Genomic DNA, 14,709 nt, shown 5'->3' on the forward strand with positions numbered 1-14,709 from the left:
AAGAGAAAATGTAGGTGAAGTTAATTTTAATGTTACATTTTATTTCAACTAGTATACCTAAAATATGATCATTTCAACATGTAATAGATGTAAAAATGATCACCAACATATTTAAAATTTTCATTTTCTTTCTCTATTTTTTTTTGAGAGACTCTTTTGTAGCTCAGATTCGGATTCCCTATGTAGCCAAGGATGACCTTGAACTCAGGATCCCCCTGCCCCCACTTCCCAAGTGCACCACCACATCTGGCTCATTATTTCTTTCAGACTAAGTTTTCCAAACCCCATGTGTATGACCACCCACTCTCTCTGTCCTGCTGGGGTGGTCAGCAGCTCAGCTCGCTCAGGTGGCCAGCAGCTGCCATTGGAGAGCACATACCACAGCATCTTAAAAGATTGCTCATCAGCTTGCCTGCCTTTGAAATGCAACATGTCCACAGAGTTTGTGACAAAGAGAAACTCTTTCATCAACCCATTCTCCACAGAGCCCAGGAGGTATCTTAGATCCAAGCCAGGTCCCACGCAGGAACCAGGTATTTCTGCCTCCATGTCTCTCGTTATTACCCCCCCCCGTTCCAAGGCTCTCACTGGGCCCTGTACTACCCTACTATCTGTTTGCTTCTGAAATTAAAGGCCCCCGTGGAAATTCCAGGAGGTAACTGAGAGAATGATATCAAGAGTTCTCAATGTCTCTTTTCATGATCTGACCCTTTCTATTAGTAACCAGGCTGGTCCAGCATCAGATGGTCCAGAACTAAAGGGAATTGATGGCACATCCTTTGTCCTGGGGACCATTTCATGATGTCTGCCTCAGTGAGGGTCTGTTTCCCTCTGCAGAGAAGGTGCTTTGGGAAGCCTGCCTCATCCCTAAAAAGAGCTTGCCTACCCACCCTTTTCCCCATCAGTACCCTCTCAGCCCTTCCCTCACTGACCACCAGCTCTGCAAAGCGGACGTTGAGCTCCTCTGGGTTCGGGATGGGACCGGAGAACTCCAGATACTGCAATGGGTGGCTGTCCTGGAGGTTGATCTCGGGGAGGTCACTGCCTCCAAAGCAGCAAAGGAAGCCCAGGCCATGGTGACTCCTCTTGCGGAGGGCCATGGTCACTGCAGGCTGGGGTGGTCAGCAGGCAGGTGCCTTAGGTCCTCATTGGCACGATCTAGATAGAGAGAGTGGGTGGTCATGAGAAAGCCAGGCAGGTAGGGACAGTGGCTGTTCTAATACCTGCAGAACCCTTGTCACAGAGACTGTTGCACACCATCAACTCAACATCAAAGGCCTGTATCATGCCTCATGGACTCTCGGCCTCTTCCGGCTCCTTTTATCTGGACTTATTCGACTGTCCTCATCAGACTTGCAGGTGTTCCCTGACACGAACATCTCCCCATTCCCTCTCTTTGTTGCTGGAGAAGTGAATGGATAGTAATCACATATGTGGTCTTCAAGGGGCCAGGGCTGGGGCTTATCTGATGTTTTCCATTCCCATAGTAAGAATAGTTTAGGAGTTCTCTGGTCCCCAGAGGATCAACACCCACCAAGGTCTATGGGTCTGATTCATTTCATGCTCTGGGAGTGATGGTTTCAAAGGCAACAAGGAGGGGAGGGGGAAGTCAGGTGTTTGAAGAAACTCTGGGCTCATTATATATAGGGCACAGCTCCTGATACATTGGCCTCCAGAGAGGTAGAAGATGGAAAGAGCCTTCTCAGCTCCTTCCCTCTCTCTTGTACACAGACATGTTTCAAGAAGCATGAAATATCCATAAGACAGTGGCTCTCCCATCTATTTTGAAGGAGGCCAGTGTCCTCAGCAAGAGAAGATCTGGGAGATTAAACCTCAGGTCAGATGAGACTGCCCTTTGGGATGGTGTTGAACATATTTGGGAAAATCTAGCCAGATGTGCTTTTGATAGCCATCAAGAGGAGAGGACACAGCTCTGGTCAGGAACTGGGATGGATGGGTCAGAACAGAAAGGCTTAACTCATTGTTTGCCACTGGGGAAGCCTCACTCTGTGATGCCAGCTGGAGGAGGAGCACTGGCCACCACCATGTTTGCCATGGCTACCCCTGGATTACTTAAACCATCAGTATACAGACCTCCTTAAGGCAGTTCTATGCTCTACCTCTGGTTCCTAACATACATCAGGTGGCCTGAGTAGGCTTAACAAGGAGGCAAACAAGATTCACCTATGAAGTCTTGCCCAGATCATCTTCCCGACCCTTACATATAAGCTTCATTAAAAAAAAATAAAAAATATAGTATTTGTTTGTTTGCCTGTGTGTTTGTGTGATGCGCATGTGGAAGTCAGAGGAACATTTGTGGGAGTCAGCCCTCTCCTTCCACCATGTGTATTCTGAGGAGAGAACTCAGATTGTCAGGCTTGGTGCAATCACTTTCGCCTGCTGAGGCATCTTGCCAATCTTTTTATTTAACTTGGCTGGGATTGTTAAAACGCTTCTGAATCTTGGTACTTAGCTGTTTCTCCTGGCTCTAGATTATCAATACATGAGAGCGTATTCCATGGCTGTCACTACGTCACGACTGAAACCGCTGACAGGGACACGCACTTAAATCCATCCCAATGACATGACAGCCACATCTTCAGACACCAGTGTACTCTTTATCCATACTTGGGGCAGGTCCAACAGCTGGCACTATACCCACATGACTCTTCATTACCAGCCCCCTTTCCTATACAGCAACGTGAGAAATTTTCACTCAGGCCCCGTGGAACTTAAGTTACTCTAACTCTGAAGCATTCCTTCGAATCAATCTTTAGAATCGTACAGAGAAATAAACAAGTTGATCACGGCTCATGAGAACCTTGCTACCTTCTAGAGACAGCACTTTACTCTCATACTCCTAACGATTTAGCTAATAGTTATGGAACTTTATGTTAGCTCTCATCTAAGTTACAGCCCATTTTAATTGCCATTCTAGGGCCTTTTTTTATTGATTCTATTTTCATCTCTCTTTATAAATCTTGTATGCTTTTTAATAGGTTCAGACAAGCCTTGAATAAAACAGTCTACAAGAGCTATGTGACACCGGTCCTTTCCTTGATTAAACCCTGGCTGTCGTGCAAATTTGAGGCACCTTGAAGACAGAGGCTGCATCACCTTCATTTCTACAGATAATAAAAGACTCGTACCTAGCGAGTGCTCAATCCATAGGTCTAAATCAACTTAGAAATTACCTGTTTGCCGAAAATGAGGGTAGAAGGCTTTTTATCAATCAGTCAGGAAAGGCCAATTGAAATTGCTCAGTGCTAGCAGTTGACAAGCAGTCAGTAACCTTTGCCATGAATGAGAGGAGAGTTTCAGGGGCTGGGATGGGGGAGTCACTATCCTGGGCCATGGTGACAGACTTCAGAAGAGTGAGGAGGGATGTCTGGGGATTTCCCACAGTATTTGTCAACACCAAGATGGATGGTGTCTGTCTCTCTTTCATTGCTGGGGCAAAATACCTGACCAAAGCAACTTAAGGAAGTTTGAGGTATAATCCCTCATGGTGGAAACAACTTGGAAGCGGGAATGCCAGGCATTAGGTGACATCACACCTGTTGTCAGTCATGGAGGAGGAGGTGCCAATTCTAGCACACAGCTGTTTCCTTCTTTTTATGCAGATCTCAGTCAGCCCAATCCAGATAATCCCTCACGGACAAGCCCAGAGAGTTGCCTTTCTGCTAATTCTAGATGATGTCAAGCTGACAGTCAATACTAACAACAGAGTGGGTATGACAAGGCCCTAGTGTCCTGGTGTCAGGCTTTGTCAGGCTCCAGATCTGAAGGCAGATGGGGTTGAGGGTAACCATGAAGAATATGAAGCTAATCTCGTTTGTTTCATCTGCCTTGTGAATGCAAAGGGAGCTGGTGAGCAAGACAGCTCTGGGGTGAGTGCAGACACATAAAGAAGCTTTCAGAGGCTGAGACACGAGCCTAGGCTAGCAGCATGATGGAACTCTAGGAGGGTCAGACTGGTATCTAGGAGTATTTGTGGACCCTATTCTTGCGTTCACCCCCTCACCTTGCTACAGCCCGAGTCTTGCTCAGCCTTCTCCGCTCTTCCTCTCCCCCAAGACCCTGCCCAATCAGGGATATTAGTCAGCATGACCCATGCTGGTACAGGTTTATAGCAGCTATTCATAACCACTACTGCTGTGGTTGGCCAGAATTCTTGTGATACCAGTTATCATGTATGCCATTTCCTCCCAGTGCGGGGAGCGGGGTCCAGTGACTGCTCACACCTCTGCCCATCTGCTTTCTTAGCTCCAGCCACTTGCTAGCAGAGCCAGGAGCAGAGGCCTGGAAGCCAGGCATTCTCAGCATTGCCCCCTGGCTCTGCCTACCTGGCTGGTGGTGACCTTAACAATATCTCCTAGCTAGGAGCCCAGGGGCCTCATCTGAGACACTGACATAGTCATGTCTTCCTCAGGGGGTTCTTTGAGGAACACCTGGGTGCTCAGTCGGTGGAGACCAATATGGCTGCTAGGCTTCCACCTCAGGGTCACCACAGATGAGACTGGTTCTGCCCAGAGGCACATTCCTTCAGTGGGCCCCCAGGAATGCTCAGGCCCAGGCTTAGAACAATTGCCTGCCAGAATTCAGGAGCCACCCAGCTTTATGTTCAGAAACTGAGAGATCAAGAAAGAGGAATTGGCCTTTTCCTGCACTGTGAACTCACTAGTTAGAAAAGTAAATAAAGAGATGGCGGGTTTGGGATGACAGATAGGCCAATTACCCTGATTTGGTCATTATATACTGACACACTGCCTTGGGCTCCACAGGTATGGGTAACGATTACTCATGGATTAAAATCAGGGCTGGAGTCGGGGGAGATGGCTGAGTTGGTGAAGTTCTTGCCTTGCAAGCATGGGGACCTGACTTCAGCCCCCAGAATTGGTGTGAAAAAAATTCTAGACATAGTTGTGCATGTGATCCCGGAGCTGGGAAGCTGACAGGTTCACTAGGGCTCGCTGGTTTACTGACCAGCCAGCGTATCCTATTCAGCAAACTCTGGGCCAACGAGAAACCATATGTCCAAAAAAGATAGTGGCTTCTACACACACACACACACACACACACACACACACACCCCACAAATAGAGCTGACAGAGCCGGGAATATGGCTCAGTGGTGAATGCTTACCTAGCATGCAAGAAATTCTAGGTTCAATTCCTAACACTGAAACCCGGATCAATTAATCAATCAATCAAAATTTAAAAAGAAAAGAAAGCAAAGCAGAAGCCAGCGTCTGGCTGCGGACAGGGAGTGGGGAGGTGAGGTGGCCAGAACAGAGAGTCATTGTAAAGTTCCTTTAAGAAGAGGAGCTGAATTGAGAAGCCAGCAGGAAGCAAGAACAGAAGGAAACCAGCGACTTGAGCTCAGGCCAGAGGGACTGAACCTGCCTCAAGCATGACCCACTTTTCTCTCCATGGAAGCCTCCGTGCTGCAGCCTCTTGCCCTTTACATCCTCCCCCCCCCACTTCCTGTGGGGACACAAAGGCACAGACTCTCCATACTCTGAGACTGGGGCTGGTCCCAGCTCTGCACTGTACTTGGGGGTCAGCAGCCATGGTGCTTCATAGTCTCTCTGAGAGTTGGTGTCCTCCAATGGAACGGCTGCTGTTGGCTGACGCTCACAAAGGACTCCACCACCCCCGACCTTTGTCACTATCTGGCTCAAGCCCTTTTCAAAGGCTTCCCAAGGGGCTCCCCTCAGTCCATTCTGAGCATCCCAGCTCCCCGCATTCCACTCTGAGCCAGGCAGGAAGGACTTCCTATCTCCCTCCTCTGTTCCAGTTTGGTGTACTCTGACCCCAAGATATGACCCTTCACCACTCCACACTCCACAGCTTGCAAATGGAGAGTTCTTAAGAAACATCATTCCAGGTTGACCCCTGGCTTCTATAAGCCCATGCATACATGTGCACAGACAGCTGCACACATGCCTGTACCCCCCACACAAAAGAAGCAATTAAGGAACAAATAACAGTTACAAAACTAAGAGAGTCGGGACTAGTTGACAGCATAGGGAAGATTCTGACCCGGAATTGTTAGGAACCTCTAAGCCTCAGAGTTGGGCCGATTTCACAGTGACCTTGGAATAAGTCAAAGGGGGTGGGGGATGGGTGGGTGGGGTAGAAGAGGGAATATGGAAGGAAGGACTAAAAATAAGCGCCCTTTGGAAAGGTGGTATGGAAACCAGCTATTGTTGAAGCTATATGTGTGTGTGTACACATACAAACGTACACACACACAGAGGCAGAGACAGGGACAGAGACGGACAGACAGACAGACAGACAGATAGACGGACAGAGATTAAGTTGGGTTACCCTATAAAAGGGTTGTGATTCCACTAGACCCTGTAGGCTAACAAAAAGCCTAGTGCCCGGGACTGGTTACCTCTTTTGGAGTTGCTGGCTGGTGGGATCCCACAGACCCCCAAGCGTGACAGGATGTCGTCAGTGCTCTCGGTTACCTCTAGAACTTGACAGGACACTACACTTGAGGACACTACACTTGAGCCCTAGAACATGGAGAGATCCAGATGATTCTAACCTGAAGATTCGCCCCCCACAGGCAAACTGCCGTTGACAGTACTTAAGGAGAGAAGAACCCTCTGAGCTACAATAACTGGCCTGGCAAGATGTGGCCACTGGTGCAATGGTGACACAAATATCACGGGAGTATTATGAACCTCAGTTACGGTACCAAGTATCAAAGCTTCGAGAGCTGTTGAGTTGCTTGGTCAACACTGCTTGGCTGCTCCGAGATCCAGCTAGGACCCACAGGTCCGTGTTCTGAACTCCATTCATGTCCAGCGTTCTTGTCACAAAGCCTGAACCGAGCCACGAGTCCCCGTCAGTTCTTGAGGCCAGTGCTTCATGTTTGAGTGGCCACACTCGCCCCCCCCCCCTACGTGGTATGATAGAACTCACCCTTGCTACCGGCTCACTCTCCTTGGCCCCCTGCGTTCTGCGTGGCAATTATACATCCCAAACAGTTCCAATGCTTCACGCCTCAAACAGACCATCCCCAAACTCCAGCACATCTCTAAGGAAGGACACTAGCATGCACTAAGAGCCAGTTTGGGCTCGGGCTCCTTGTCTTTTTCTCCTTCTCCCTCCCTCAGTTGTCCCCCTCCCTCTTTTTTTGGTGAAGTTGGAGATTTGAGCATTGAACCCAGAGCCTTGAGCACGCTAAGTACCCCAGCACCCAGTTACACCCCTCCCTCTTTTGTCTTATTTTCACCTTTTATCTTCTGTTTTGAGACAGGCCTCTATTGTTCAGGCTGGCCTTGAGCTCAGTGAGGCCTTGAATTGATACCCTCTTGTCTCAGCCTCCCAAATAGCTGGCAGTAGAGGCCTGCATTATCAGGCCTGGAAATTCACTTTTCTACTTATGGTTGCATTTAATTATCCCAACATCCTGAAAACAGATTTTATGATTTGCAATGCTGAGCACATTTCTACCCCTGATCTATCTCTTCAGCATTTAAAAAAAATTTTTTTTAAGTTTTGAAACAGGGTCTTGGTAAGTTACTCAGGCTACCCTTGAAGTGGCTAGGCTGTTCAGGTATAACTCAAATGTGTGATTCTCCCACCTCAGCCTCCGCAATAGCTGGATGACAGGCCTGTGCCACCAGGCCCGGCAATGCTCCTTTTTATATACAAGGAAACGGAGACTCAAAGGAGCCCAGAAGCGTGCCCAACTAAAGTTCATGAAGCTAATTTCAAAACTCAGAAACAATTTTTCCACTGCACAGAGATCAGAGAGCATGAACAGCAGCAAGAGTGTAAACAGAGGGCGTCCACACAACCATGGCACTACCTAAGGTATGCGCGACGGTTCGGTCTCTCTTCACCCATCTCACCATCCCAGCGCTCAGAATAGAACCTGGTTTTCCAGAGAACAGCCTGGCTCAGAGCCCCAGCGTAGACAGCTATCCAGCCACATCTGACCAGACATGGTCCTAGAGAGGTCCTGGTGATCCAGTCCCCAGGGCATGTCCGCTGGGTGCGCTCTAGATCTAACCCCTCCTGCCACTGGCTTGAAACTTGTAATATGTTTTTTTTATAAGAAACCCTACATTTTCTTCTTACCCTGCGTCCTGCAAACCACGAAGCTGGTCCTTCCCGTCTCTACAGTGGCCAGCTCGGACACGATTTCTCAAGAAGTGCAGCCTGGGCCAGCCACTCCCTGTTATGTTTCCAAATTTGTTACCCACAGTCCCTGAATGGGCAGGCCTGGAGGCAGATACATTACTTTAATCTGCGTGGCTTCCTGCTCCAACGGCCTTGATCCGCATTGCTCAGGAACTGGACCCTGTCACCCTGATCTCTCCTCCCTCTCTGGCCTCACTCCTCCACTCACTCCAAGCTACCAAGCTTCCTATCACAGTGACCCATTTACTCCTCCAGGGGACTAGGGCATGGAAAGCTGCTTTGAATCTCCCTTCTCCCCGGAGGCAGGAACTTGATAAGAGCTAATGAATTCCTGTGTTCCACAGATTCCTGACTCTGCCATGATAAGATGTGGTATTAAATGTGCGATACATTAAGCCTGTACAAAGATTCTATGTCCTTCATCATTCTGCAATTAGATAAGTCATAAGAGCAAGAGATTAGCTTAGCTTTGAAATAAAGTCAAGAACAGCTCTGCTCAGTCTCCTGTGGGTCTCCATGTTACCCCTCTCTCATCCCCAATATCGATCTCCACTTCTTCTTCTCTCCATCAGTTTCCTCTCCATCTACTCTAATTTTGCAAAAAATTAGGCCTTTTTGACCACTCCAATCCACCCTCACCTCCAGACTCTCCTCAAAACCCTGGGAGATCCTAGTTCATAGAGAATCATGGTGTTTGGTTGATTTTGTATTTGTTTATATTTTGATAACAATGAGTTTTCCTCCATCTAGATTCTAGTCCCAAGAGAATAGCCTCCAGCACCCTGCAAGTCCTGGGAAAGCATTCTCTACATGAATAAATTCAAATAGCCAGGTGTGCAAAGAAGAGAGGGGGATTCACTCTTCAGAAACTAATCTTCTTGCAGATCCAAGGAACCCAGGTCTTTTCCTCTCCAGCATCCACTGAGAGGCATGTAGACCTTGGCCAAATACTCTCAAGAGGGGCCAAGTGACACTCAGAAAGGAATGCTCCTTTATAGATTTGCATAGTTAAATCATACTTGAAACTCTCAGGTAAACTCGGGGCATTTTGATTTCTGAACCTTTTGTTTCTGGCTTTTTCTGCTCCAAAGCTTTATTTCTTTTTATTTTATGTGGATGGATGTTTTGCCTACATGTATGTAGGTATACCATATGCATGCAGTGGTTTTCGAGGCTGGAAAAGGGCATTGGATCCTCTGGAGCTGGTGTTCCAGGGGGCCGCACTAGTGCTGAAAGTTGAGCCCCCGGGTCTTCTACAATACCAGCCCTTAAGCACCGGGCCATCTGGCTAACCTTTTTATTTTTTAGTTTTTGAGACAAAATCTTACTATGTAGCCCAGACTGCTCTAGAACACACTATGTAGCTCCCTAGACCGCCCCTGAATTGGTAGTGGTCTTCCTGCCTCAGCCTCCTGAGTGTAGGGATGAGAGGTGTGTCTGTTTCAGTGCTCCTACCCATGTCCCTTCCTCACCTGTCAACCCACAGCGTCTTGCACACAAATGTAAAAGACAGTTTTCTCTGAGTGCTTGAAAGAATAGGCTACAGAGGCTGAGCTTTCCTCTAGAACCCAGCCCCCCCCCCAGGTCTCCAAGCCCTCCGGGAATACCTCATTTCTAGCCCCTCCCCTCTCATCCTTGACTTTCCTGCAAGCTCTGCAGTTGTTTGCTCCCTTCGCAGAAAAGGGTCTCCCTTTCTCAGTGCGGGGTGATCAGGATGTCGCCTCAGACATCCTGGAAACCTTGCAGCAACACACCACCTCTGTGTATCCTGTCACTCCATCTATCACCCTGGCTACTCTGTTCTGTCCCCTCCTCATGGTGACCTACTACCCACATTGTCCTTACTCTCTGCAGCTGCTTCTGTTTCCCAGGCCCAGTGCCTCCCCTGCCCAAGGACTTCCTGCCCAGAGGCCATTTCCATGGTAGATAAGCTCCCCCAAGAAAAACTTCCCTCCCCCAGCCAACCCTCCCCTAGAATCCACCTCCTTTGCTGTCCCTCCCATTCCCTCACCTGGTAAGCCTCATTTCCTATTGGTACCTGCGGCCCTCCCTCATCCTGTCAGACTTGCATCACCCAACTTCGGTAGGCCTACTGCTTCCTGCATTACAGCCGCTCTCACTGAGCCAGGACATTCCTCATTCAGGGACAACATCTCCAATGTTTAGCAGGAACTGTAGTGCCCAGTGCAGGGCCTGGCATTCAGTGGGCATGCTGGGGCCCAGCCAAGGCTCAGAGCCTAGATGTCTGCTTTTCTCCCTCTCTCTAAAAGATCCCTTCCAGGTCTGTATTTCAGACAAATCCAATGATATCCCCTTCCTCCCCAAGAACCCTCCTTTTCCTGACCTCCACCTTCCATTCAGATTTCTTTTATTTATTTCAGATCTATTTTCCAATAGATTTCCATTCAGACACAGCCAGGGAACTTCTTTGAACCTCTTCTGAAGCTGACTCTGCCTCTCCTTGCCCTCTAGACCACCCCTGCTTCTCTCTGGGGATGGCCTGGCAAGCCTGAAGTTCAAAACCACAGGAGCACTTTAACTGGTCCCCACTATATCAGGCGCAGCCTATGTGTTATTTCTTGCTCATAAAAAGAAATTGATTTTTCTGAAGCAGGCATCCTCAAAATTGCAAGGTAGCCGAGGATATTCTCGAACTTCAGATCCTTCTTCCTCTGCCTCCCATGTTCTGAGATTGCTGACACGTGCTCTTTATACCCAGTTTTCTGGCATGCTGTGCACTGAACCCAGAGCCTCATGCAGGCTGGGCAAACACTCTACCAACTGACTTTCCCTCAGACTCCTTCTTCACAGAGAGCTCAAGAAACTCTTCAATTTAGGTCTTAGCACTCCAGTTTTAAGTCTGAGGGGGAGTGCACAGAGAAATCAAATCACTAGGTCAAGGTTACAGAACATAACCCCCTAGCCTCAGACTACAAACAGATTTTGACCAACTGGCCAAAGTTATACATCCCCCAACACACACACACACACACACATATACACACCCCATGTTCTGTTTATAGATTATCTAGTGTTGACACCCAGTTGGATATCCCTACAAGTGGTGTTCTTGGTCAATCTTGCATTCACCTATATGGACCCTCCCATTCCATCCAGGCACTGGGGACTTGACTCTATCGCCACAGCATCTAGGGGACTGGCATGCAAACTTGGCATGTGGCTCAGTTCACCTCACCCTCTAAGCTTCATGAGCCCTGAGCATGGAACAGTTTCTACAAGGCACTGTCCTTCCTGGCCTCAGCCCTTGCTAAGACAACCCCTTTTTTCTCTGCTTCACTGTTCCTCCCCCCACACACCTCTTTTTGGCTTCAGGCCAAAAGCACACAACAAACTAGCCACTTGGATGAGAGCCTTCATTCCCAAGCTCTCTTCTCTCATGCTACCTTTTTCTGCTAGATCGCAAATGACATCCCAAGTCACCTAGTGGCCTAGTCACTTAGATGTCCTCAGAGTTTCAGGTGGGCATTCATGGGGTCAGGAGCCAGGCACCTGAATTTCTGCAGTACCCCTCAGAGACCTGGACATGAGACTTTGGTTTTGGTTTGTCTCTGTCATCATGTATAGCAGTATTTATACCTATCTTTCCCACAATTCATCTCTTCTTTTCAGGATTATGACTGTGAGCGAAACCCTTAGTGCCTCTTCCCTAGCTACCCAATGTAGTCAACAGCAACGCCTGGACCCTACTTCAAGCCAACTGAGCAGGTGGGCCTGGGGCCTGGGTGGAGGCCAATAGGTCAAGTGGCTCATTTTTGTGTGGTCAGGATTGTTCAACATTTAGAATTGGAGAGTCTCACTTATGAAGAATCTTTTCAACTCAAGCCAGTTGAGATAGCTGGCCATCTTACCAAGCTGGGACACATAAAAAGTTTTCCAGACCAGTCTAATTTAGAGGTACAATGGCCAGCACTAGAAATATCCTAGTCAATCATCAGCTTCATCTCTCCTTTCTTTAAGGTTACAGCTCACCTGCCTTTTGTTGTCACTTAGATTTGATTATCTCAAAGTGGGTCCCCAGGCCAGCAGCAGAGCCATCCAGGAACTTGTTCAAAATAATAATCAACATCTTTAACTTATCCATGTCCCTCTAAGAACCTAAGCCATCTTAGGTTCTTGGGTGTCACAACTCAAATCATAATAGGCAAGGTCACCATCACTATGATCTCTTAGTGACACCTGACAACGTTGAGTCCAGAAAGAGAACCAACCAGACTCCACTGCTCATCGGTAGTAGCATCACCTTGACAGCCATGTGTAGTCTTCCAGGAATCCATGTGCTTCTCACCTTCAGACTTCTCATGAGTCCCTACCAGAAGGACCTCAAGTTTAATGATGAGCACGGTGGTAATGAAGGAGTTAACTGTCAAGCCTGAGCTGGTGGAAGAGACCTGAAGCTAAGGGTTCAGTTCCCCTGGGAAGGTACAGGGCAAATCAGAAAGGGCTTTGTTATAAATCCCAGGCAGCTACGTTGACTGACCACTGACTAAGTAGCCAGCTCCAATAATCCATCTAATTAAATTCAACAGTAGCTCCATAAAGTACATGGTGTAAGAGAGTTTCTTCCTCTTGCTCCAGTTCAGGACCAAGAAGGAAATGGATCCAAGAAGCAGACAGATGGAGGCTGGAATGGCCACCATGGTTCTGAGAAAGCAGCTATGAGTCCATGGCCTTCTGAATTTCTGAGCTCCCTAACAAGCAAGGCCAAGTCACTCACCCAGTCACCAGTGATAGACCTCCCCACAGGAGTAGGGTGCTGAGTTCGCCATCGAGACCTGGCCAGATACACCCACCCTGCAGGTGGCAGATTCAAGAGGAGGGGAGAAGAGAGTTGACAGGGCCTTGCGATTTGGGGGACACACACTTGGGATCCCAGTGCTGGGAAAGCAGAGGCAGGTAAATCCCCGAGACTGGCAGACTAACCACTCTAATCTACTTAGTAAGTCCCAGGCCTGTGAGAGACCCTGCCTCAAAATGATAGTGTGTAATGCCCGAGAGACAACAGCCAAAGCTGTCCTCTGGCCTCCACATGTGTGCATCTACACACATCTGCACATACATGATGCATATGGACACTGATTATTTTTTTTAGGAGAGAAGACTGGAGAAGGTTTTGAATGCAAGTAAAAGACACCAGACAGCCCAGTAAGAAAGCACCAGGTCCTAAGGCTATAGGGTCATGTGACCCAGAATAGGCACCGACAACGGGGGACGAGGAGGAGGGACAGAGCTCCTGTGAAGAAATGACAGGGGTCTGCACCATCTGTCTGGCAGAGGAGCTGAAATTCAGTCACTCAAAATAGAGCTTCCTTCTCTCCAGCCCTGCGATTTTCTCCCCCTCCTCCCCTGCTCCCTGGGCCACACTCCACAGGCCTGTGTCCAGACTCATTTGTTTAAACTGCCCCTCCCCCTTGAGCCCTGCCCTGGGGACTCAAGGAATCTGAGCAATGTCTCCAGTTCTAAGTGGTGGAGGGAAAGAAGTGAAGTAAAAGGAAGGAACTCTCCTTCCAGACCTCTATCTTCATAGCATTTCCCATCACAGTTCCTAAGGTTCCTCTTCCTTCAACAGATGGCCATCCCAACTCAGGGTTGCTATGGATACCTGGTGTGAACTTCCCAAATCAGGAGAGGCACCAGCAGCTTCCCCTCCCATCACACACCCACAATAGCTTCCCTGCCATCTTTGCCGACCTCTACCCATCACTCTTCCATCATTTGGCTCAATGATTATCCCTACCCCTTTCCACTTAAGCCTTCCTCCACCCACAGTTATCCGGACCAGAGGTGTACACTAAGGGTTCTGATATAATGAGGGAAAGAGCCCTTGTCCTCTGGGAGCAAACACCAGGTTATATACTCACTCACACACTCCTATCAGAAAGGGGCTCCTTTGCTTGCTGATAAGTCTTCCGTGTATGCATGAACACACATGTCCACATGTCTGTAGGCCTGAGGTCAACATTGGCTGTCATTTCCCAGGTACCTCTTTTTTTTTTTTTTTTTTTTCGTAGAGCTTCTCAATGGCCTGTAGCTTGCCAAGCAAGCTAGGCTGGCTGGCCAGAAACCCCAGGGACCTACCTATCTCCATTTCTCTAGAGCTGGGAGTACAGACACATGGACCCATGCCAAGCATTTGTTTTGTTTTCACGTGGGATCTGGGGGCCTGAACTCAGGCAAGGGCATTACTGACTAAGCCACCCTCTGCAACCATCCAAACTTCCCAGCCATGGTGAGATGCAGCCATGGTCTTCCTGCCCTCACTCTTGCATGTTCAAAACCCACGAAGGAAATTACACCACCAGATGCACGCAATGAGCTCCATGTGCTACGATGCTTCCTGCTGCAGACTTTAGAGTCTGGTCATGTGCCTAGGCATGCCATCTTCAGTCATTGCCTGGACGCTGTGTCTGGCGTGTAGCTTCAGGCAACATTTAGCAGCCTGCATGTATGTGTCAGGTACTCAAGACGAAGGACAAAGAAGATGCTCTCCTGAGGACCTGGTAGAGGAACATACGTGCACAAGAGC

The 14,709-nt window shown here is 48.5% G+C and overlaps 1 protein-coding gene across 4 annotated transcripts in view; it reads right to left on the reverse strand.

Annotated features, from left to right (window-relative positions):
- Daam2 (dishevelled associated activator of morphogenesis 2) overlaps positions 1 to 14,709 on the reverse strand; it is a 105,247-nt gene that overhangs the window by 46,519 nt on the left and 44,019 nt on the right. For all 4 annotated transcript variants that reach the window (XM_021636239.2, XM_021636237.2, XM_060369639.1 and 1 more), the window contains exon 2: positions 933 to 1,158. In XM_021636239.2, the coding sequence (XP_021491914.1) occupies positions 933 to 1,100 (168 nt within the window). In that variant the 5' untranslated portion in view covers positions 1,101 to 1,158. The remainder of the gene's footprint in view (positions 1 to 932; positions 1,159 to 14,709) is intronic.

The sequence above is a fragment of the Meriones unguiculatus genome, chromosome 16 (genome assembly GCF_030254825.1).
Source record: "Meriones unguiculatus strain TT.TT164.6M chromosome 16, Bangor_MerUng_6.1, whole genome shotgun sequence".
In the NCBI taxonomy this organism is placed as follows: Eukaryota; Metazoa; Chordata; class Mammalia; order Rodentia; family Muridae; genus Meriones; species Meriones unguiculatus.